We start from the raw sequence: 23,718 nt of genomic DNA on the forward strand, positions 1-23,718 counted from the left end.
ATAGCAAATGCCGGACACTGTGCTAGCCCAGGGAAAGCTTATTGGGGAAGGCAGATATGTAAATCGGGTCTTTCTGAGCACACGAACAGGGATTCCCTTATTCATAAATCACTTAGGGTGATTTTCATGGTCTGATGCAAGGACTCCAGAAAGAGAGAGGTAAGGAGTTGTTTCAGTGTGTTTAGGGGAGGCGAATGAACAAGAGAAAGGACATGTTGCCCTGCCAATCCCCAGGGGAAATGTCTCAGAAAACTCAGGGTGATTTCCCCATTACCTCCTTTCTTACTTTTTTTTTGGTGAATTATTGAGGACTGGCTGACCTAGCTAGTTCTATTTCTACTGTTACCACCTGTTGCTGCTAAGAATCTCTCTCTTCTCCTGGCCCACTGGTTTTAGAACCAGGTCTCCAATTTTTCTCTTAGAACGTCCTACTCTGAAGGAAGTACATGGTACTCTGGACATTTTTTTCAAAGTTTGATTATTCTTAAATAGTAACGAAAAACGGGGTTTAAAAAAGGTTATTTTCCATGTCCTTCCTCTAATTTTTTTCATTTACCATAGAAAAGGGCAAAGAGGACCTGTATATTTGGGTGCAAATAAAACTTAAGAATAAATCTGTGTTTTTTAGGAAAACTGATTTGAGGTAAAGCTGAATGGATGCCAAGGACCCCTACACTAAGGTTGGGAAGAAGGGCTGCAGTGAGGAAAAGAAAAAGGAGAAGTGGATTGAACTATGAGTTTATTCCTTTTCTCTCCACTCTTCCATTTTATCACATGGCCATGCATTCTGCTCTAACAGATATCCCAGAACCAGCTCAGGGGAAAGTGAGCCTTTATACTTTTTAAACTAACATATATCCATATCATTTCTTTCTAATTATTAACTTCCTAAAGGGAATGGTTCAGTATAGTCAAATGTGGGTTATATAAGCTTAATAAATAACTGGATAAATAATTTCATTAAAAAAAGATTATGAAGAATGCTGAAAACAAAAGGTATGTTGGTGACTTGCTCATATTGTTACACTGCAGCTCTTTCTCTCCTGGTCTAAGAGATGGGACTGAAAGAGCACTATGTGAGAATTACCAGAAATGAGTTTAATATAAGAATACTGTACCTTTAGGTCCTTTCCCAGGTGTGGGCTCTACAGTAGTTTTGCTCCATATAAGCATGACTCCACCTGAGTCTCCAGTAAGAACATCTCCATTCCCCAAGAATGCTAAACACTGCACAAATTTTGGCTTTTCATATTTCTACAAGGAAACAATAAAACTTTTCAGTTTTCTTTTTGCCATGACAACTTGATGCTTATTAAACAATTAAAAAAATTAAAGTTTTATACACCTAATGACATTAAAACAATCTGATTCTTACCCCAAAAATTCCCTGTTTTCTTGTTAGTGAATTGCTGCTCCAGGTCCAGAAGAAAATATGAGATTTACCGCATGTAATTATGGTATTTGCATCTGTTGGGTGAAACTCCACAGCCAAAACAACTTCATTTGTTGTCTATGAAAAGGGAAATAAAGCTTTAGATGAATGTATATCCTTATCTCCTTCAAGTATCAATTCAATTACTGCTACTTACAATTAACGATAGGGCAAGATTTTGAGAAAATGCCTCTTCTTCTAAGACAATTTTCCTGAAAAATTTTGATAATGTATTTTTTGGGATGATTTAAATTTGATGTCCTTATATTATCGTATCATCTTTTATGCTATTTATAAAAACGCTGCATTAGAAAGACACTTATATGAATACCTTTAACTTCTTGCACATGCCAGAAAAGTACACTTAAAACTGTCGAATTTAAGAGCAATGTACATTCTTTCTTAAAGACACTGCTATTTGTATTGAAAGAAAGAAAAGAAAGTCTTATCTTTCTTTGTACTATTATTATGGAGCATTCATTCACGCAACGATTTTTTTTTTTTTTTAAGATACAGTCTTGCTCTGTCACCCAGGCTAGAGTGCAAATGGAGTGATCTTGGCTCACGGCAACCTCTGCCTCCGGAGTTCAAGTGGTTCTCCTGCCTTAGCCTCCCCAGTAGCTGGGACCACAGGCACCCACCACCATGCCCAGCTAAGTTTTGTATTTTCAATAGAGACATGGTATCACCATGTTGGCTAGGCTGGGCTCGAACTCCTGACCTCAAGTCATCCGCCCACCTCAGCCTCCCAAAGGGCTGGGATTACAGGCATGAGCCATTGCGCCCAGCCTCAACAAAATGTTTAGAGATTAGGACTAATTTAGAGATATGTCCTTCAGGCTGAACCCTTAAAAAGTAGATTTAGAATGGTCACTACTGATTCCTACAGAAATTAAAACAAAAACATTCCCAGAGAGCTTTTATGCTCTTTTCCCTCAAAAAATCTAGCAAAGACAGGCATTAAGTTTAAAAGATTTATGGTGGACTAGGAAGAATACAAGCATGAGACTCAAGAAGAAATTACTAGTTTTTTCATTAAAATGATTTCAATTGAGGATATTATTCTAAAACAGTGTATTTCTATAATTTCAGTAAATCATAATTCTCACTAAATTGATATTTTATAGTAAAATCATCTACTCAAACTTAACACTGAGGTGAAACCTAACTACATGCCTGTAAAGCTACTTATTATTAGCTAGTGTTTATTTACAGGGTGATCACTAATGTCCACTTTTTAACTTAGCAAAGAACTTTACGTGTACGGAAGCATTTCCTTTTGGCAAAACAACATGGGCCGGGCGTGGTGGCTCACGCCTGTAATCCCAACATTTTGGGAGGCTGAGGTGGGTGGATCACGACGTCAGGAGTTCAAGATCAGCCTGGCCAAGATGGTGAAACCCCGTCTCTACTAAAAATACAAAAAATTAGCTGGGCGTGGTGGTGGGTGCCTTTATCCCAGCTACTTGGGAGGCTGAGGCAGAGAATTGCTTGAACCCGGGAGGCAGAGACTGCAGTGAGCTGAGATTGCACCACTGCGCTCCAGCCTGGGTGACAGAGTGAAACTCTGTCTCAAAACGAAACAAAACCAAGATAAAGATGATAGTCTTATGAACCGTGTTAAAAATAATAAATTTTATGTTATACTAATAAAATGACACTTGAAACGGTTGTTGTAAATTCTTTTTTTTCCCTCATAGTTCCAATATTTCCATGAGTTTTACGTTTCTGTTACTTAACATTTGGGCTTAAGGGCCTTTGCATAAGCACATAAATAAAATTCAACTAATAAAATCTAATCTAGGCCAGGTGTTGTGGCTTATGCCTGTAATCTCAATGCTTTGGGTGGCCAAGGTGGGAGAACTGCTGAGGCCAGGAGTTAGAGATCAACTATGCAACATAGTGAGACCTGTCTCTACAAAAAGTAAATTAGCCGGCGTGGCGGTGCGCGCTGTAGTTTTAGCTACTTGGGAGGCTGAGGCTGGAGGATTCATTTGAGCCCAGGAGTTTGAGGTTGCAGTGAGCTGTGATTAAGCCACTGCACTCCAGCCTGGGTGAAGCGTGAGACCCTGACCAAAAAAAGAAAAAAAAAAAAAGTTGAAGATAAAGTACAGCACATCTTGCTTGTTACATAATTTCCCACAGTGATTCAGTAGTATAGAACTATATACATATTTAGCAAGTCTAAGTAAAGTTTAAAGATTGACTGAACAGTCTTTAGTTTTCACTCAGACAAATCAAAACTACATGACAGTTAAATCTTAGGCCAAATTAAGATAATCAAAGGGTTGTAAAACTAACTACAAATATTCCCAGCATACCCATCATGCTAGTGATAAGACAGTCAAGATATAAACTGAAGAAATCTATGAGTTTAAATCACTTTGCGTATGAGTATTGCCTTACAGGATATATCCTTTTAACTTTTTATTGATATATATTTTATATATATATATATGCACACAGATTTTAAGTATATAGCTCAATAAAGTTTTATAAATTGAAAACATCGCTATTCAGCATTCAGAACAAGAAACAAAACATTACTAACCTTCCATAAATACCCTAGATCCCCTTTCCAGTCACTATCCCCTTCCTCTATTTAACCATCATCCTGATTCTTAGCAGCAAAGATTATTTTTCTCTGTTTCATTCAAATGGAATTATACACAATGCATTCCTTCATGTCTGGGTTATTTTGTTAACATTTCATTTCTAAGATCCATTTGTGTTGGTGCATATAGTTGTACCTTGTTCATTCTATTTGCTCTATTGTATTCTTTTGTATGAAAATATCACATTATTGACTTAACCATTCTCCTGCTGATGGGCAGGGTAGTTTCCATGTTTTTGGCTACCATAAACAGCACTGCTATTTGCCTTCTAGCAAACACATGTATATATTTCTGCCGAGATGAACAATTTGGGCCAGAAAGCATGCATATGTTTGACTTTAGGTTATGTCAAATAGTTTTCTGAAATTCACTAAATTGTTCCTAAATTCACTAAGGAACAATTCACAAAGTTCCTAAATACACTAAAATTTATCTTTCTGCTCTAAAAGTGTCCTTTCCTCCATGTCCCACAAAACTCCTATAATTCAGAATACAGTTGCCAACGCCTAAGAACTGAAGAGATAATATGGCTATTACCAACTTACATGCCCAGCAGCACTGTGTGAGAGTTCCAGTTACTTTGCCTCCTCAGCAACCTTAGTATTTTTGTCTTTTTCACGTAAGATATTTTGGTAGGTGCATAGTGGTATTGCCCTTGGGTTTTAATTTGAATTTCTCTGATAATTAATGAGGTTGTGTACCTTTACATATGCTTATTAATCACCTGGACACCCTGTTTTATGTAGTGCCGGAAGTCTTTTGCTGTTTAAAAAACTGTCTTTTTCTTACTGAACTATAGATGCTTATATATTCAGAATATGAGTGTTTTGTTGGAAGTATGTATCACAAATATTTTCTCACACTCTTAAAGGTGTCTTGATAGGCGGGGCGTGGTGGCTCACACCTGTAATCCCAGCACGTTGGGAGGCTGAGATGGGAGGATCACTTGAGATCAGGAGTTTGAGACCAGCCTGGCCAACATGGTGAAACTCTGACTCTATTAAAAAAATACAAAAATTAGCTGGGCATGGTGGCACACGCCTGTAATCCCAACTACTCAGGAAGCTGAGGCGGAAGAATCACTTGAACCCAGGAGGCGGAGGCTGCAGCATTGAGCCAAGATCATGCCACTGCACTCCAGCCTGGGTGACAGAATGAGACTGTCTCCAACAACAAAAAAAAGGTGTCTTGATAAAGAGAAGTTTTTAACATGATTTATCTTTTTCTCCCATTATGGTTAGTACTTTATATGCCTTAAGAAATCTACTTATAAAGGTGTTCTGTATTTTCTTCTAAAAGCTTTACTGTTTTTTACCTTTCATGCTAAGATGCATAATCCATCTAAAACTGATTTTTCTGAATGCTGTGAGGGAGGGGTCAAGGTAATTTTTTTTTTCATATGAGTATCCAATTAAGCCAGCACCCTTCAGTGAAAACATTATTCTGCGCCTACTGCATCGCCACCTTTGGCATAAGTCAAGCAACTGATTTGTGTAACCTGTTTCTATATTCTCTTCCACTGATCTATGTTTGTATCACAATGTCTTAATTACATAAGTCTTGATATTTTATATTTTATGTGCTTTGACCTTATTCTTTTTCTTCACAATTGTGACTATTCCCTATTTCTTCCCCTTCATATTTCCACATATATTCAGTTTGTCAACTCCTATGAAAGCTGAGTTTTGACTCTGCTGAATGTATAGCTCAATATGCAAAAGTGACATCTTTATCGTCTCCTATCCATGATTATGTAACATCCCTCCTCTTTAATTTCTGTCAGTAAGGTTTTTAAGTTGCCTTACTGAATTTTATTTTTATTTTGAAAATTAAAAAAAAATTTTTTGAGACAGGGTCTCGCTCTGTTCCCCTGGCTGCAGTGCAGTGGCACAATCTCAGCTCACTGCAGCCTCAATCTCCTGGGCTCAACTGATCCTTCCACCTCAGCCTCCCAAATAGCTGGAACTACAAATGTGCACCACCATACCCTGCTTTTTTTTTTTTTTTTTTTTTTGGTAGAGACAAGGTCTCATTATGTTTGCCCAGGCTGGTCTCGAACTCCTGGACTCAAGTGATCCTCCTGCCTTGGCCTCCCAAAGTACTCGGATTATAGGCGTGAGCCACAGCACCCAGGCCCTTACTGAATTTTAATGTTAATTTTTTATTTTTTTTCATGAGAGGTCCCACAAGCTCGGGTCATCTGGGCTGCCCTCGCCTTACTGAATTTTAAATTTACATAAATTAAAAAGTTATATATCAACTCCCCAAATCCTTGTGACTTAAGCAAGGATGGAGCTCATCTATAGTAGAACAGAATAAGGTCAAGACAGGGAGAAGAGGAGAGACAGTCAACCCGTAATCCAGCCCCCGAATCAAGTCATTTCTGAGTCAAAATCTCCCTCTGACCTTTACTAGAGGTTTTCTCTTCCTCCCTAAACAGGAGTCAATACATCCTCTGTTTTGATTAAGTTAACTTTATTTTTATTATTTTTTGAGACGAAGTCTTGCTCTGTCGCCCAGGCTGAAGTGCAATGGCGTGATCTCGGGTCACTGCAACCTCTTCCTCCAGGGTTCAAGCAATTCTCCTGCCTCAGCCTCCAGGGTAGCTGGGGTTACAAGCAACTGCCACCATAACCGGCTATTTTTTTTTTTTTTTTTTTTTTTGTATTTTTAGTAGAGATGGGGTTTCACGATGTTGGCCGGGTTGGTCTTGAACTCCTGACATCTAATGATCTACCCACTTTGGTCTCCCAAAGTGCTGAGATTACAGGTGTGAATGACTACCCCTGGCCAGATTAAGTTAATTTCAATTGTTTTGCAGTCGCTTGTACTAGAAAGTGCTATAATGCAGATATTTGGGACACGGTGTTTAGAGAACTTCCTGACTACCTGGATGTGAGAAGTGAGGTAAAAAGAGCCATGAATGATGTCCAAGTTTCTAGCTTAGGTAGCTAGGTGAAATGCGGAGTCAATCACTAAGGGATGAAACTGGTGGTTGGGGGCTAGGAAAGATGATTATGTACAGATTTGAACATGTTGATTTTCATTTGTGGTAGAGGACATTCAAATAGATGTCTAGGATGCAACTAGAAATATGAGTTAAACCTGTTAGAGATCTGGGCTGGAGATAACTGATACGGGACTCAGCAGATAGAAAATGAGGCCATGGGAGCAGCATATAGTATCAGTGGAGCATCTGGAATAAAACTCTGAAGAACACCAACATTTAAAGTCCTGGAAAGGAGATCGAGAAATCGCCAGTAGGAGGAAAACCACAAGACTTCATCTGGTAAACCTTACTATGAAGAATCAAAATTGATATATTTCATTTTCATGCAACTTCCCTATGTTTCAATGTTAAATTAGTCTGAATAACTGGAAGTCAATCTATATCTTCATTTATGTTTTTTAAAGTTTGAGGTTTTCTGACAACTTATATTCCTTTTAAGTACAATCAAATCTACTTCTTTCAAAATGTTAAGTTAAACATCATATAATCTTTTTGCCCAACAAGCTAAAAGCTTGAAGCTTACTCAAAACAAAACTGTTAAGAGAGGAGTTGGAGAGTAATGTGATGTTATTTAAGAGTATGGCAAATATTACACAGACTTTTTAAAGCCATTCTATCACTTTGAATCTTTTTAAATGCCTGTCAGAGGGAGAAGTCCATTTCTGGCTCATATAAACCCAGCTTCAATGCATTTTACATTCTTCTCTTACAACATACAGCTTGATCAACACAGAGATCAACCCTTGTACTGTAAAGAGTTATAATGCAATTATAGCAATTATAAATGCTATTGAATTTTCTAAAATAATCCTACAAACACAATTAAGACCAAAAAACTTATCATAAGCCCTTCAGTTACATCAGTCGTATTCCTACTGAATTTTTCCTCTAGATTTCTAAAGCTTTAAAGATGGAATGAAATTACATGTTTTATTAAAGAAGAAAACCAAGAAGTGTGTTCAGTCTTAATTATGAGATCACACATCCATCTACTCTGGCATTTCAGGACTATAGTAATGTCTGAAATACTGAAATTGCTTCAAGTTGCTTGACTATTTTATCTTGTATAACTATAGTGTTAATATCTTAACGATTATGACAAATCACTAAATTTGCTGAATTTGGCTAGTAGATCTGCTTTTGCGACTTAAGAATAGATAGTTCTAATACCAATATAGTTCCAAATACCTGCAAAACAAGTAACGTACTCTAAAAGACAATACTCGATTTTTAAAAAATTTACCTTTATTTCTGCTCCTTTTGCTTTCTTCTGCCAGTCCCATACAGTAAGCATATGCTCATTGGAGTCATCAATAACACATAAATGAACACCTGAATCCTAAAGAAAAGTCAATTAGAGGCATTTTAAAATTCACTGATAGGGCTAACATTCTAAGAAAGAAATACCATATTATTAAAACTGCTAATAGTAAGATAACCCAAAATCCTTTAAACTCATCGCTCTTTGAAACATAATGAATACACTATTTACTACAATTGTATTTTCCTCAAAAATATAAAGATTCTTTTACAAAATATTCTATTTAAATCCCCTCATCCCTCCAGGTTATTTCCACTTGCCATCTAGTCACTCCTATTATTCAGAGATAGTGACTAATTTTGAGGCTATCCTAGTCCCTTCTGCATCTTATGCTTCCTTCTTGTTGCCTGTATTAAGCTATTTTTCCTTGTGGTAGGTAAGAAGAAATGTACACAATTTCATAACTTTGTTCCTCATTAAATTTTGACAGTTTGACAGAATAAGCTAAAATTCATGGCTATTTTAGAGTTTGCTGATTTCAGTTTTCTGTGAGATACCTGACTTAAATTAACTTGAATAAACAACCTAAGTAAAATTATAATGAAATTCCTTTTTTATAATGAAATTTCCTGTTTTTCTGAAACCATTCTCATTCACGTATTTTAGGTATTCCAGTTTAAGAAAAATAACTATAGATGATATTAAATGCTTTTTAAAAATAGTATCATTTGTGAAATATGCTTTACAATGTTATGGAACAGAGAAACATTGTAGTGAAGAGTGAGAGGCACTGAGAAAGGGCAGAGCTTACTCTCTTCTCCTCTTTATCTCTTAGCCTAAATTGGAATATTATCTGAATTAGAAAAGATAGAGTTATGAGGCAATTCAAGATGGTCTTAACACCGTAACAATGGTTATCAACAACCTGACAACAGTTCCTGCTATAGAGATTTATGGGAGAAAATAAAGTAGCAAAAGTATTGCCTTTATGACCTCTTATCTCCTTTTCTAAATGTCCTTCTCCCAATTCCTGACTTGTTGGACCCTTGACATTCAGTGCCTTCAAGCTAGCAAAGTTCCTAAATTCACTAAAATTTATCTTTCTGCTCTAAAAGTGTCCTTTCCTCCATGTCCCACAAAACTCCCATAATCCAGAATACAGTTGCCAATGGCTAAGAACTGAAGAGATAATATGAAAATATAACTGAGGTCACATAAAATCTACAGGGGTATTTATCTTTGAAATTAAAAAAGTATGTATCCTAAAATATAGAAGGTTGCCTGTATACTTTATAATCATAATTACATACAGTTCAAGAAAAAACCAGAATGTTTAAATGAGTAAGATCTTGTCTTATTTTACCCTTAGAATAAAGCCTCAACACTTAGAAAGGACTGCTGGGGAAAATTTTAAACCCATGTTGTCATCAATTCAAAACCAAGATAATTCAGGACTTCAGGAAATACAAAGGTCTGATTGTTTCTGCTGCTCAAATATGACATCAAGAAAAGCCAATATTTGTACAGAATTGGCCAAGTTTGCTGTGAATTTTTAAAATAAAATAGATCTTTTCTATGATTCAAGGTAAGGCAAAAATGCATCCTATTGCTTGTCTGAAATTGTACTATGCTTTGTATATATTCCTCCAACCACTTCCTGCTACTACATGGGAGCTCTACCTCAAGGCAGCATAATTCCAAGAATAATTAAAGTAAAATATCTTGCATCCTAACTAAACCAAAGTACTTTAGCACTTAGGTCAAAATGCTAGCCATTTAGCAATAGCTAATATGTTAGCAATAGCTAGCATCTCATTTTTCAATTCAGGATTATCACTTCATGGCCACATAAACACAAAACTGAGCTTAACTTCTTTCCTGCTTTTTTGTTCAGCTTGCTTACTTCTCTAAAAATTGTTACTTACTGCTTTTGAAAAATCCAGGCATCCTACTCCACGTTCAAAAGTGCCAAGTCCAATAATCTGCAGTGTGGATAGAGTAACAGAATCCCACACTCTGACGTGGGGTTGTAGAGGCTGCAAAAACACAAGACAGCAGGGCAACTGGACAGGTGGATGCAAATAAACACCAATAGCACACAAAACTAATGCCATTTAAAAAAGTAATAGGGATGGATAAGCTTCTAATAAATTACTAGATTTAGACATGCCTCCAAATGAATCTTAAGTAGGTATTTTCTTATACTGTGAAAATAAGAAAATAGCAGCAAATAACTTGTGTATTTACGATGTTACACATACTATTCTAAGTATTACACATATTAATTTATTTAATCCTATGCACTACAGGTACACTATTATAATTATCATTTAACAGATGAAGAAATTGGAATACAGAGATTTAAATAACTTGCCCAAAGTGATACCGCTATTAAAAGGTTGAGTCGGCCAGGCACGGGGGCCCACACCTGTAATCCTAGCACTTTGGGAAGCCGAGGCGGGCGGATCATGAGGTCAGGAGATTAAGACCATCCTGGCTAACAGAGTGAAAACCCATCTCTATTAAAAATATAAAAAATTAGCCAGGCATGGTAGTATGCGCCTGTAGTCACAGCTACTCAGGAGGCTGAGGCAGGTGAATTGCTTGAACCTGGGAGACAGAGGTTGCAGTGAGCCAAGATTGTGCCACTGCACTCCAGCCTGGGAGACAGAGCAAGACTCCGTCTCAAAAAAAAAAAAAAAAAAAAGAAAAAAAAAAAGGTGGAGTCAGGATTCTAATCCAGGCAAATCTGCTCCGGATACTTTGCTTTTAGTATTACTAATCTTCATTCCTGAGAAAATAACACTTTTTATCAATGTCCAATAATATTAAATAGTAACTGAAACTCTTTAAGTTGTATCAGTTCTAGTCACACATAAAATCAAGAGTTAGCCGGGCATGGTGGCACACACCTGTAGTCCAGCTACTCACTCAAGAGGATCACTTGAGCCCAGGAGTTTGAGCCCAGCCTGGGCAACGAAGTGAGATTCCACCCCTATAATTAATTAATTAATTAAGAAAGTAAATAAGAATCAACAGGTTCATCAACTAAGGGAAACTGCAGTACCTTCCCGCAGACACTGGTTACTTTATATGTTATTTTATATAAAGAAAATGTAACGAGCGTATCAGTTTTCCCATTTTTACAGTAAATAGCTTCTTAAGGGAGAACACTTATTTTTTAGAAACAAAATTTATTAGTATGACTCTGTCTTTTAAAGTGTTCTTATATCCTAATGTTTTTTCCATGCTTATACTAGAAATTCCTCAGTACTTAAATTTTAAAAGAATAAAACAAATGAGTTGTGGTTAAAATTACAATAGATTCCACTCTAACAGCAATGTCTCTAGGTACAGAAGGCATAACACTATGCCACTCACCCTTCCATCTTTATCCACGCCAGCTATCTGTCCAGTTGCAATCCTAATTTTGTCAGGATGTATAGCAAGGCTAAAAAGCAGTATTAAGAATGATTTTAAACATAGGAAACATGAAACAACAGAATACCTTTGTACTGACATTTTTCAAATAAGCAGTTTTTAATCGTTAAAAAACATACGTTTATCTGTTTTCTTCAGCAAATCAAACAATCATCAAATATCTGAAGATTTCTGAATTTTCAGCTGTACTTTTTACTTGTTAAGCTGCACAGATTAATGAATCACTAAGTTCAAAGAAAATATTTATAACTGTGGCATGCTAACGAACTGTTTTCATTTGCTGAAGTTCCTTTCTAGTCCACGCACAATGGCATACAAATCACACGACTTTATTATAGTGAAGATGCAATATTGTGCTGTTTAATTTTAATCTATTAAAGTACAAGCATTTTTTCCTTTTGCTACATAATCCTCATACATGCTGACTTGACAACTCTTCCATCTTTTAGGCCATTTCTTACTTTTCAACAAAAGAAAACAGCAATGAGCATCTTCACACATAGTGCTTTCAATCTTTTAATTAGTTCTTAGCGCTAAATTCTTGTAAGTCAAACTGAGGCAAGGAATTTTTAAATAGAAATGGGAAGTAGCATAGCATATGTGCCTAAATTACTCACAGCACGTATATGAGTGACTAGCAAATTTCTGAAAAAGACATGTTTATGTCCATATCTAGACTCTTTCAACAACGGTTGTACACTGTGAACATTCCCTTGCTCTTAAATATTTGTACTTAAGAATACATCAGAGGGATATTTACATATTAATACATAAAGTGCTTCCTCATTCTTTACAGCTACATGGTGACCTATAGGTACACTACAACCTCACCAGTAGTCCCCAACTGAAAAATACTTAGGCTGTTTCTAATCTTTATCACAAACAATGCTGCAGTAAATAGTTTTGTACATACATTATTCTGCAAGTGTAAAAGGCAATATTTTAATCAACTCCAAAAGTTCAATATCTATATATTATAATAGTCATCTATTAATTTTTTTCTGGATAAAGATACAGGTGCCAGCATAGTACAGACATAAAAGCTTTTAAATGTTGGAAAACATCCAGTCAGTCCTTGGATCTAAGTGGGGAAAAGGGTAATAAATAAAAAATAAAAGTTGGAAAATATTAATAAACAATAAATAATTGCATTTAACTAAAAAGTAACAAAATAATTTAAAAGCATTTAAAAGGAGTTCTCACATTTGTAGTCTGACATCCTACGGCATACTTATGATCCTTATTCAGCTAGATTTCTTTCTTCCCAAAAGAATAAAGCTTCAAGTATAAAATTTATCTACATAGGACAAATCCTCAATAAATATCGAGTAACCAATAATCACTTTCAGAAACCTGAAAATGTCCAGTCTGTCCCATATATGTTTCATACTACAGACCAGAGAAGAGAAGGACTGTACGACATGAGAAAGCAGAAGAGGTTCCAATCATGATTTATGGAGGATGTGTTTTGTTGCTGCTGATACCACACCACCATTTTGGAGGCCGAAAGTCCTTTTTTTCCTTTTAAAATATATTCAACAGATGACCCATAATATTTTTACATTCTGAGCTTTCCACAAGAAATCACTTTCAATAAAACCCAAATTTAAAAAACACAAAATGAGGGCCTGAAAGAACAAAAATGAACCAATGTTAAATGATACCAACCATTTCACACAGTCTGTATGACCCAGGTAGTGTCGTTGAGTTCTCTCCTCATAATTAAATAGTACTACTACTGATGCAATGAAATAAACTATTTCCCCGGTCGGAAGAAGGTAAACATTAGCTCTACAGTCCTTTCCTCGATAACCGTATCTTAAAAGAAAAAGAGTCAAGGTTTTAAATAAACACAGTTTTCAAGTTGTTAACAGATTTTTCATGGATACTTAAGGAATTAGGAAGGTACAATGAAGAAGACTGAACTAGAACTAGAAAACTCATGTCCTGGACGGGCAGAGTGCTCACACCTGTAATCCTAGCCCTTCAGGAGGCCAAGGTGGGAGGATCACTTCAGTCCAGGAGTTTGAGAGTAGTGTGGGCAATAGTGAGACCCCATCTCGACAGAAAATAAAAAAAATTAGCCAGGCATGGTGGCCTGTGCCTGTAGTCCCAGCTACTTGGGAGTCTGAGGTGGGAGAATCACTTGAGTCCAGGAGGTCAGGTCAAGGCTACAGTGAGCAGTGATCGTGCCACTGCACTCCAGCCTGGGCCACAGAGACCCTGTTGCCGCCCACGCCCACCCCTCCACCAAAAAAAAGGAAAACTCGTATCCTGCCATTATCCCTAGCGTAACCTGACTCTTTTAGTATGTTAAGATCTTAGTTTCCTCATTTACCAGACAAATATGTATTGAAATCCTAATGTGTATCAGGCATAATGGTGAACATTCAGTTCTGAACAAAAAAAATGTAGGCCCTATGTCTCTAGAGCTTATCCTCTGGCAAAGAAAAAAAAAAAATCACCAAATATAAAATTACAAGTCGTGGGGGGGTAAAAAAAAGACTGCTAGGAGAAAGCCTAAATGGAGGACCTAATTTAGATGGAGAGAAAAAGAGAGAGAAGGGGGGACCAAAAGAAGGCCTATCTGGAAAAGGGATATTTATGCTGGACCTAAATGATAAATAAGTAATAGCAAGGAACAGTTTGGTAGGCAGAATGTTTGTTAAAAATATGTTGTACAAAACGAAAGGATTGGTGAGTGTGTCCAAGCTGATATCTGCCTAAGAAGGGAATAATTCAAGGGACGTGGGAGGAAGTGCAGGAGAATGGAGGCAGACAACAGAGTTCAAACTACCAACTCCTTTTGTTTCACTGAGTTTCTTGGAGGTTCTAAAAGAAGTGAAAATTTCTAGGTGAAATTAGGAAAGCTCTCCTTTAACAGTCATTTAAAAAAAGTCTGGCTGAAAAGTTAATTCTGAATTACAATCAGCCTTGTTAATTTGAGGTTACAAAATGCTTAACTGATGTGTTCTTATTTAATTCCTACAACAGCCCCTGTGAGGTATGGGTTATTAATTAACCCCTTTTATAAGTAAAGAAAGTTAAGGTTCACGGAGAGTAAGTGGCAGGGCCAAAACTCAAACACTAGTCTTCCAGTTCCAGTCTAGTGCCTTTTCTAGCAAGTACTTGCCATGATGTTCACAAAATATTGTTTATCCTTTCCAAAGATATAAACTTTGATGGCTTTAAATTGCTAACAGCAAAGAATTAGAGATAATGTCTCCTTTTTTTTTTTTTTCTTTTGAGACAGAGTTTTCCCCGGTCGCCCAGGCTGGAGTCCAATGGTGTGATCTTGGCTCACTGCAACCTCCGCCTCCCGGGTTCAAGTGATTCTCCTGCCTCAGCCTCCCGAGTAGCTGGGATTACAGGCATGCACCACCACACCTGGCTAATTTTTTGTATCTTTAGTAGAGATGGGGTTTCACAATGTTGACTAGGCTGGTCTTGAACTACTGACTTTGTGATCCGCCTGCCTCAGCCTCCCAAAGTGCTAGGATTACCAGCGTGAACCACCGCGCCTGGCCTGATGTTTCCTTTTTAATTTTTTAAGTAGCTGTTACTTTTTTTTTTTTGTATAAAGACAATTTTGACAGAGAATACGTTAACTAATTTGTTAACTAGAGACAAAGCAAATGAATTTGCTGTCATGGTAGAGAAGGATACGCCCACTCCAGTTTGAGCTTCTCAGGAGGCAGTTCCGTTCTGATGTCATCATAGTTGTCAACATCGGAAGGAATGAACATGGTAATTGGCCGACCGCGCATAAACATTTTAATATATTCTCCTTCTGTTGAAACACAAGACAAAAGTTAAGTCATACGTATTTTCTGTATAGTCATACAAAAGTGGATTATTAACGGGATACAATAAAAACAAGACAAAAATGACTACTTCAAAGTTTTAGTCTCATTATATACAATTGTTTTTGTTATATAGTTGTCCTGTATCCACGGGGGACTGATTTTAGGAACACCTTCCTCAGATACCCAAATCCATGGATGCTCAATTTCCTGATACAAAATGGCATAGTATTCACATATAACCTGTATATTCTGAATCATCTCTAGATTACTCATAATATGATGTGAATGCTATGTAAATAGTTGTTGTATTGTTTAGAAAATAATGACAAAAGTCTGCATATATTCAGTATAATAGACAATTTTTTTCCCCAAATATTTTCAACCCATGGTTGGCTGAATCTGTGGATGTAGAATCCATGGATACAGAGGGCCAACTACATTACACAGCATACAGAAAACAAAGTGATACTATAAAGTCCTAGTCTAAAACATTGTAGGGAAAAATAAAGCAATGGCCATTTCCTTAACTGAGAATAATTTTTTGATAATTAAAATATAATTTATCTAAGTTGACACATTTCTACAAGACGGTCCAGGAAGGCTGAGTAGAAAAACGCTAAAGAAAATTTTGTGACAGCAGTTTTTCTAACACTTGAAAAGAAGAGTGAGATTATTTGGATAGACAACAACCATGTCTACCACACTACTGGATGAACCTACAGATGTTAAACGGCATAACTTTTTCTTATGCCAGGAAACAATCAACAATAAAAAGGCCACCTACAGAATGGGAGAAAATATTTACAAGCCATATATCTAATAAAGGGTTAATCTCAAAAATATATAAGGAACTCAATAGTTAAATAACAGATTTTAAAATGGACTAAGGACATCTTTTCTTTTGTCTTCTCTCCAAAGACACAAAAATGGCCAACAGGTATACAAAAAACTGTTCAACATCACTAATCATCAGAGAAATGCAGATCACAATCACAATGAAATATTACCTTATACCTGTCGGATGGCTATTAATAATAATAATAATAATAATAATAATAAAAGACAGCCGGGCGCGGTGGCTCACGCCTGTAATTCCAGCACTTTGGGAGGCTGAGGTGGGCAGATCATGAGGTCAGGAGATTGAGACCATCGTGGCTAACACGGTGAAACCCCGTCTCTACTACAAATATGAAAAAATAAAAAATAAAAAAAAATTAGCCAGGCATGATGGCGGGCACCTGTAGTCCCAGCTACTTGGGAGGCTGAGGCAGGAGAATGGCGTGAACCTGGGAGGTGGAGCTTGCAGTGAGCCAAGATCGCGCCACTGCACTCCAGCCTGGGCGACAGAGCAAGACTGTGTCTCAAAAAAAAAAAAAAAAAAAGACGGCAAGTGTTGATGAGGATGTGGAGAAACTGGGACCCTTGTACACTGCTGGTAGGAATGCAAAATGGTATAGTCGCTATGGAAAGCAGGATGAAGGTTCCTCAAAAAGTTAAAAACACAACTACCATATGATGCTGCAATCCCACTACTGGGTATTTTCTAGAAGAACTGAAATTAGGATCTTGAGGAGATATCAGTATTCTCAGGTTCACAGCAGCACTATTCACAATAGCCAAGATGTGGAAACAACCTAAACTCAACTGAATAAGGAAAATGTGGCATGCACATATATATATATACACACGCACATCTTGCAATAATAAAAAACAAAAACATGACCTCAAGATTTCAAATATAATACCCTGAGATTTCAAGACAGTGCTAAGAAACAGTTTTCTTATTGGCAGCATAGGTATCTTATATTTACATAAACCAATAGGTGTTTATAAGATCTGCGACAGTCTAAAACTAAAACGTTAAAAAACACAAGTCTAGAATCAAATCAATACATTTTTTTTTTTTTCCAAGAGAGTTTCGCTCTTGTTGCCCAGGCTAGAGTGCAATGGCGCCATCTTGGCTCACTGTAACTTCCACCTCCCGGGTTCAAGTGATTCTCCTGCCTCAGCCTCCCGAGTAGCTGGGATTATAGGCAAGTGCCACCATGCCTTGCTAATTTTTTTGGATTTTTAGTAGAGATGGGGTTTCACCATGTTGGTCAGGCTGATCTTGAACTCATGACCTCAGGTGATCTACCCACCTCAGCCTCTCAAAGTGCTGAGATTACAGGCGTGAACCACCATGCCTGGGCAATATTACACATCTTTTACAAAAGAAAATACTTCACTCAACTGATGGAATTTTTTTTTTTTTTTTTTTTTTTTTTTTGAGATGGAGTCTCGCTCTGTCACCCAGGCTGGAGTGCAGTCGCATGAGCTCAGCTCACCGCAACCTCCGCCACCCGGGTTTAAGTGATTCTCCCCACTCAGCCTCCCAAGTAGCTGGGATTACAGGCATGCACCATCACAACTGGCTCATTTTTGCATTTTTAGTAGACACGTGGTTTCACCATGTTGGCCAGATTGGTCTCAAACTTCCGACTTCAAGTGATCCGCGCCCCCTCAGCCTCCCAAAGTGCTGGGATTACCTGCATGAGCCACCGCATGCGGCCGCAATTGTTTCTTAGTCCTTTGAAAACAAAAAACCAAAAAAACCCCACCCCAACTTAACCCTGCCTCTAGCATCCCAGTGACCTACATACAACAGGTTTAATAATATTGATGGTGATTGTGAAATGGTTACAAAAGGAGCTAAAGGAGAGACAAAGACTTAGTACAAATACATGGGAAATGTCTAGCACTTGCCAACTTGTCTGGCATGATATGAAAATAGCATTAAAACCAGACTGAAAATGTGATCATCAACCAGAGGCTGATACAACCTTAGGATCTCTAATAATGACTTAAACGACCTAAGGAGAAGAGTATGTAATAATGCAGTTGTTTATATGATGCAAACCATGAAGAGGAAGGAAAGATTAATTACTTCTTGAATGTCTGCAAGTATTTCTTCAGTCAGATTAAAAGGTTTGCTTGGGCTGGGCATGGTGGCTCATGCCTGTAATCCCAGCACTTTGGGAGGCCGAGGCAGACAGATCACGAGGTCAGGAGTTTGAGACCAGCCTGGCCAACACGGTGAAACCCCGTCTCTACTAAAAATACAAAAATTAGCTGGGTGTGGTGGTACATGTCTGTAATCCCAGCTACTCGGAAGGCTGAGGCAGGAGAATCGCTTGAACCTGGGACGCGGGGGTTGCAGTGAGCCGAGATCACACCACTGCACTCCAGCCTGGCGACAGAGTGAGACTCCGTCTCAAAAAAAAAAAAAAAAAAAAAAAAAGGTTGTGCTTGTTATGGGTGAGAAGTTCAAGTTATTTTTATTATTATTACTCAGTGTAGTTGGCCTCAGAGTTTGATCTAAGAACAGGCTAAGGCCTCCCACACGATGGTTTCAACATCACATGATGTACATCTTCATTACTTCTGAATCTAAGAGTGGGCTCTGCTTCCTGATGATTTTTAGCATAGCTGAAATTTGATAAGAAAATGACCAGCTGTAAATATTCCCTACTTCTGCAGTCATCCTGATGTGTATTTCCTTGTCCTTATTTGTATAGTTTACTCTTTTAAGTGTCAACTTGTTATATAATTTTTCCTCTAGTTTTTAAGATTACAAACTTTCTGAAGGCAGATATCTCATCCTTTGGAATTTATTCCAGGATCTTTTATCAGAGGTGTATATCATAAATACTTTCTGAATAAAAAAGACATTTAATAGATGCTTCTATCACCACCTAGAAAGGAGTGTAGGTATAGCAAAGGGGGAGGGTTAGTGATAGTATCAAGGAAGAAAAAAAAAATGCCCTCCTTTTTGAACAGGCACAGCTCAGAACACCATATTGGGCATCAAGTGGCAAGCAGCCTAAGAAACCAAGTAGAAAAGCAAAGGCATGATGTAGTGCTTCTAACTTTTCTGATATGATATAAAAATGGCAATGCATATTAGGATGACAATGCTTTCACTATCTATAAATTGGTCATATATGTTGGAGATCAAGTATATAACCTAAGCACTTCAAACAATTTCTGGCAATACATTATAGTGAAAACAGCATGAGCTTTGGAAAAGATTACGACTTGAATCTTAGCTTCACGCTTTGTTAACTACAAGACTGGCTTCGTTTTCTCAATACACAAAGTGATAATACTACCTACTGTTTGGAATTATAAGTGATTAAATAAGACATCACACTGTAAAGCATAATATGAGGTTCTTGACATATTTATCCTTTTGCCTTTGAAAGGGATTTATGACCACTCTAAACACTGTTTAGCAATTGTTTATGATTTAGTACACTATAGTATCTTTTCATAAGCTTTAAAGTGACTGTCCGCAGAACAGCAAGTAAGCAAACTAGAATTCTGCTGAGTCTATTATGTACACTTTAAAACAACACAAATTCATTTGCAGGAAATGAAAATGAGAGAAGTGGGAGAGTACATGGTGACTGAGGGTGGGGACACTGTATTCGAATACCCCATACCCCATCTCAGCGAGGGAGCGGCAAGGCCACTCCATGAAGAATGTGGACCTAGTGGTACTAGGTCTTCTTATTTTTCAAAAGAAATAGAAAATCCATAATTTATTGTGAAACCTGCCAATTTTAAAATGTTTACTCCTCTACCAAAAAAGGGGAAACATCATATGAAAACATACCTTTGGCCTGCACACAACACCAGTTTGCAACCTCTTCTTTTAGGAAGACACTCTTTACCTTGGGTATTAGGTAAAATATATAGATGAAGAAGAGCCTCTTTTCTCCCCAGTCATTGTCAAATTCTCACTGCACACTTTTTCCTGAGATTCTCGGGCTTCTTGATCTTACAATCATAAAACTTGTAGTCAGTATGTATTATCCCAATGCTACTTTCTACCTGTCTTCACTATAAACCACCAGGAAACTCAATAAGGGATGGGCGATGGGACTGATCAAAGCAGAATACGAGATCAGTAACAATACAAAGTCTGGTGGTCCAGAAAAGGAAAGTGAGGAAAACTACCTGCCTCATGATAGTAAACACAGTATGAGGTATTCAATAATGAAGCTGATGCTAACTTAAATATAACCAGACTCAACATTTTATCTCCAACCTTGGTATGGTGAAAATTTCTGGGACTGAGAGGGAGTGAAGAGAAGACAAGCTTTGTGATACAGACCTTGGTTTGAATCTCAGCTTTAGCACTTACTAACTTATGTTCAAACAACATAAATATTCTTAAGTCAATCTGATCAGTGATAGAGTGGTTTAATTATTAAAGAAGAAATTCTGTAGGATATTGTTCATAAAGGCTGTTGTTCATTTCCCCAGACACATATAATGTTGGGGCTGGATGAAATCTTATAGCTCTCCTAGTCTAACCTCCTTTTACAGAAGGGGAAACCAAGGCTCAGACAGGTTAAATAAATTTTTAGACTTTGTTCCAAAATTCTATTACTTAGAACTCGGGAAACATTTCCACTCTAAAACTATGATCTAGACCTGCTCTGTCTAAAATGACAAGACACTGATTACTGAACACTTACCATGTGGCTAGTCTGAATTGAGATATACTGGAAATATACAAACCAGATTTTGAAGACTTAGTATGAAAAGAAAAGTAAAATATCTCACTAATAATTTTTTTATACTGATCACACATCAAAATGACAGTATTTTGGCTACATTGAGTTAAAAATATGCTATTAAAACTTAATATTACTTGTGACTTTTTAAAAATTTGACTAGAAAAATTTCAATTACATATGCGTTATACATTGTATTTCCATTAGGCAGTGCTGTTCAGATACTGGTAAGGGCCTCAGGCTAGTCCAGTTACCAGGTGACAATACAGCTTCCTTTTAATCCAAATAGTACTAGCTTGAGCTCTGAATCCCAACAGCTGGAAATCAGGGAGTACAGTAGAAGAGGAAGATGTTTCTGCTCTACTATCTTTGGAAAGAGTGATTGTTAGGCAAAAAATTGAAATACTTGATGTTGCACTTTCCCTTCTGTGTCCTTCCCCCATTCCTCCTAATGCTTCCCCTTCAGTTTCCTTGGGTTTTGCTCTTCTACTTTTGTATCTCCCTTAGGCCATCTGATACTCCGAGGTGTCCCAAATTGCAAAGTGGTTATCATATTCCCTAATCAAAACTCTCATTCTTTTGGGACAGTTATCTCAGGTGTTCTGAGCAAAGCCATATTTTCAAAATGGTTCATACTCACGTATAAATAATGGTTTTTAAAGTAATTTAAGATCCTTATAAAAACGTATTAATCGTTCACAAATTGTAACAAAGGAAAAGGAAAAATTCAGGCAGAGTGGAGAAGGGAGATGGCTCTGGGCATACTCCATTCCAAGATCAGTTCCTCCAGTGATTTTCTTTTTAAGCTTGCTTTATTTCTGGACTTAGAGATTGTTTAAAAAGAAAAAAAAAGCCTTTCAAAGGCAACAGCAGAACTTCGGGGATTTGGACTGTGATTGTAATTATTTGTGTAATGGGTACTACCTGTAGAAAGCCTTCTGAACGTCTAGATTGCTTACAACTTAAAGCATCTTTCTCCTGAAAGTTTCCATTTTAGGAATCCATTTTTTAATCTGTATTTTACAATCTTTAGAACTAAAAAGCCTCCCCCAAACTGGAATTTGAGTTTTATATTTAACTGAAAGGTAGGAGAGTATGATGCTACTTAATTTCTGCAAACAGAAAATTAAAGAATCTTTACTTAATTTGAGCCTTTTTTCTGATACTATCAGTCTCTACTTCCCAAAACCACAGAGTTAAACAAAAGGACAACCAAAATGCTAGAAATATTAACTGTAATTTTATAGTAGAAAGTGACAAGGACCATTTTTGGAAGGCTAAAATCTTTTCTTAAAAAGGTTCTTTATCCAAACAAAAGACTTCAAGTCCCAGTTAATGATCCAGTTATTTTCTGGTTATAATTCAATATTTTAAAATTCCAATGAAACAATGGAATCTGTAAGCATGTTTGGATTTTGCCCCCTTTCAATGATCTAGCTGTAAAAATAGTTAAATCATAAAATGTAGATAACCAAATAAACTAAAAGGGAATTTAGAAGGGTATAATCTAACTTTCTTACTTCACAGATTTAAAAAATTTTTAGTTCCAGTACTTGCTAAAGATTAGTAGTTTTATTAGCTAGCATAAAACTTGGGTCTGAAAAATCTGACTAAGTACAAAATGCTACTTTAATTTTTTTCTTCTATTGGCTGATAAAATTTCCTGAATTTTTAATTACATAGTGGGGTGGGGGATGCACAGTGTAAAAGATATGAATCTAACCTCTTAAGAGCTTAGATTGGAGACATAACCATGTCTTGTGCACCTGTTAATCAACTCTTATACTAATTACAGTAGCAAGCCAACTTACAGTTACCCACCTTCTTGAACCTAAACTCCTTTAATCAGATTTCTCTTGATGTTTTGTTTATAATTCTGTCATAAAATTACTTGAAAATATCAGATATGAGTTTGCTTAAGCATTTTAGATTATGTTTACTGCTTGAAATGACATTTTTGGGAAAAGATGGAAAAGAAATCTATTTCAACAATATGAGACACATAAAACTGCTAAAAGACTAACTATACTGCTTAAAACTTTTCTGTAGGCAAAATATGGTTTTATTTTTAAAATTCTCCCAACTCATTCACTTATATCCTCAGGAAAAATTATTTAAAGCACTAAATAAATGAAAAAGCTTTTCATTTTATATGAATATACCAAGTAGCACTTAATTTTTTAAAAATAAGAAATTTGAAAAGGAAACTTCAAATGTCAAAATATTTAACACCCTGGCTCTGCTTTCTCAATTAACTATAGCAGGGAGGCAATCAGGAGGCCTCAGCAGAACATTAAAAACCTGTATATAAAAATTCTGATTAAACAGGATTAATGAGAAGTTTCAACTATAATGTTATTTCTTAAAATATGTTTGAAGGCTGTCCAACTTTTTAAAATAGAAACTATCCCAACTTCTAAGAACATGTTCTTGACATCCTCTTTCCTTATTTTCAGCGAAGAAAAAAGCCCCAACTGCCTTCTCTGGACATCAAGTATATGACTTCATTAGAGAACGTTCTAATCTTATACGTATTTATTGTGGTTAAAGTCTTTTCATTCAAATTATGTGTATTTTTGCTATACACAT

General features: G+C 36.7%; 1 protein-coding gene across 4 annotated transcripts in view; it reads right to left on the reverse strand.

Moving 5' to 3' along the window:
- Positions 1-23,718, reverse strand: part of EML4 (EMAP like 4) — a 162,833-nt gene that overhangs the window by 35,896 nt on the left and 103,219 nt on the right. For all 4 annotated transcript variants that reach the window (XM_003809130.4, XM_034953022.3, XM_003809131.4 and 1 more), the window contains 7 exons: positions 15,426-15,549; positions 13,428-13,577; positions 11,700-11,769; positions 10,244-10,354; positions 8,301-8,396; positions 1,376-1,510; positions 1,119-1,254 (listed from right to left, as the gene is read on the reverse strand). In XM_003809130.4, coding sequence (XP_003809178.1) covers positions 1,119-1,254; positions 1,376-1,510; positions 8,301-8,396; positions 10,244-10,354; positions 11,700-11,769; positions 13,428-13,577; positions 15,426-15,549 — 822 coding nt within the window. The remainder of the gene's footprint in view (positions 1-1,118; positions 1,255-1,375; positions 1,511-8,300; positions 8,397-10,243; positions 10,355-11,699; positions 11,770-13,427; positions 13,578-15,425; positions 15,550-23,718) is intronic.

Source organism: Pan paniscus, chromosome 12 (genome assembly GCF_029289425.2).
Source record: "Pan paniscus chromosome 12, NHGRI_mPanPan1-v2.0_pri, whole genome shotgun sequence".
Classification (NCBI taxonomy): Eukaryota; Metazoa; Chordata; class Mammalia; order Primates; family Hominidae; genus Pan; species Pan paniscus.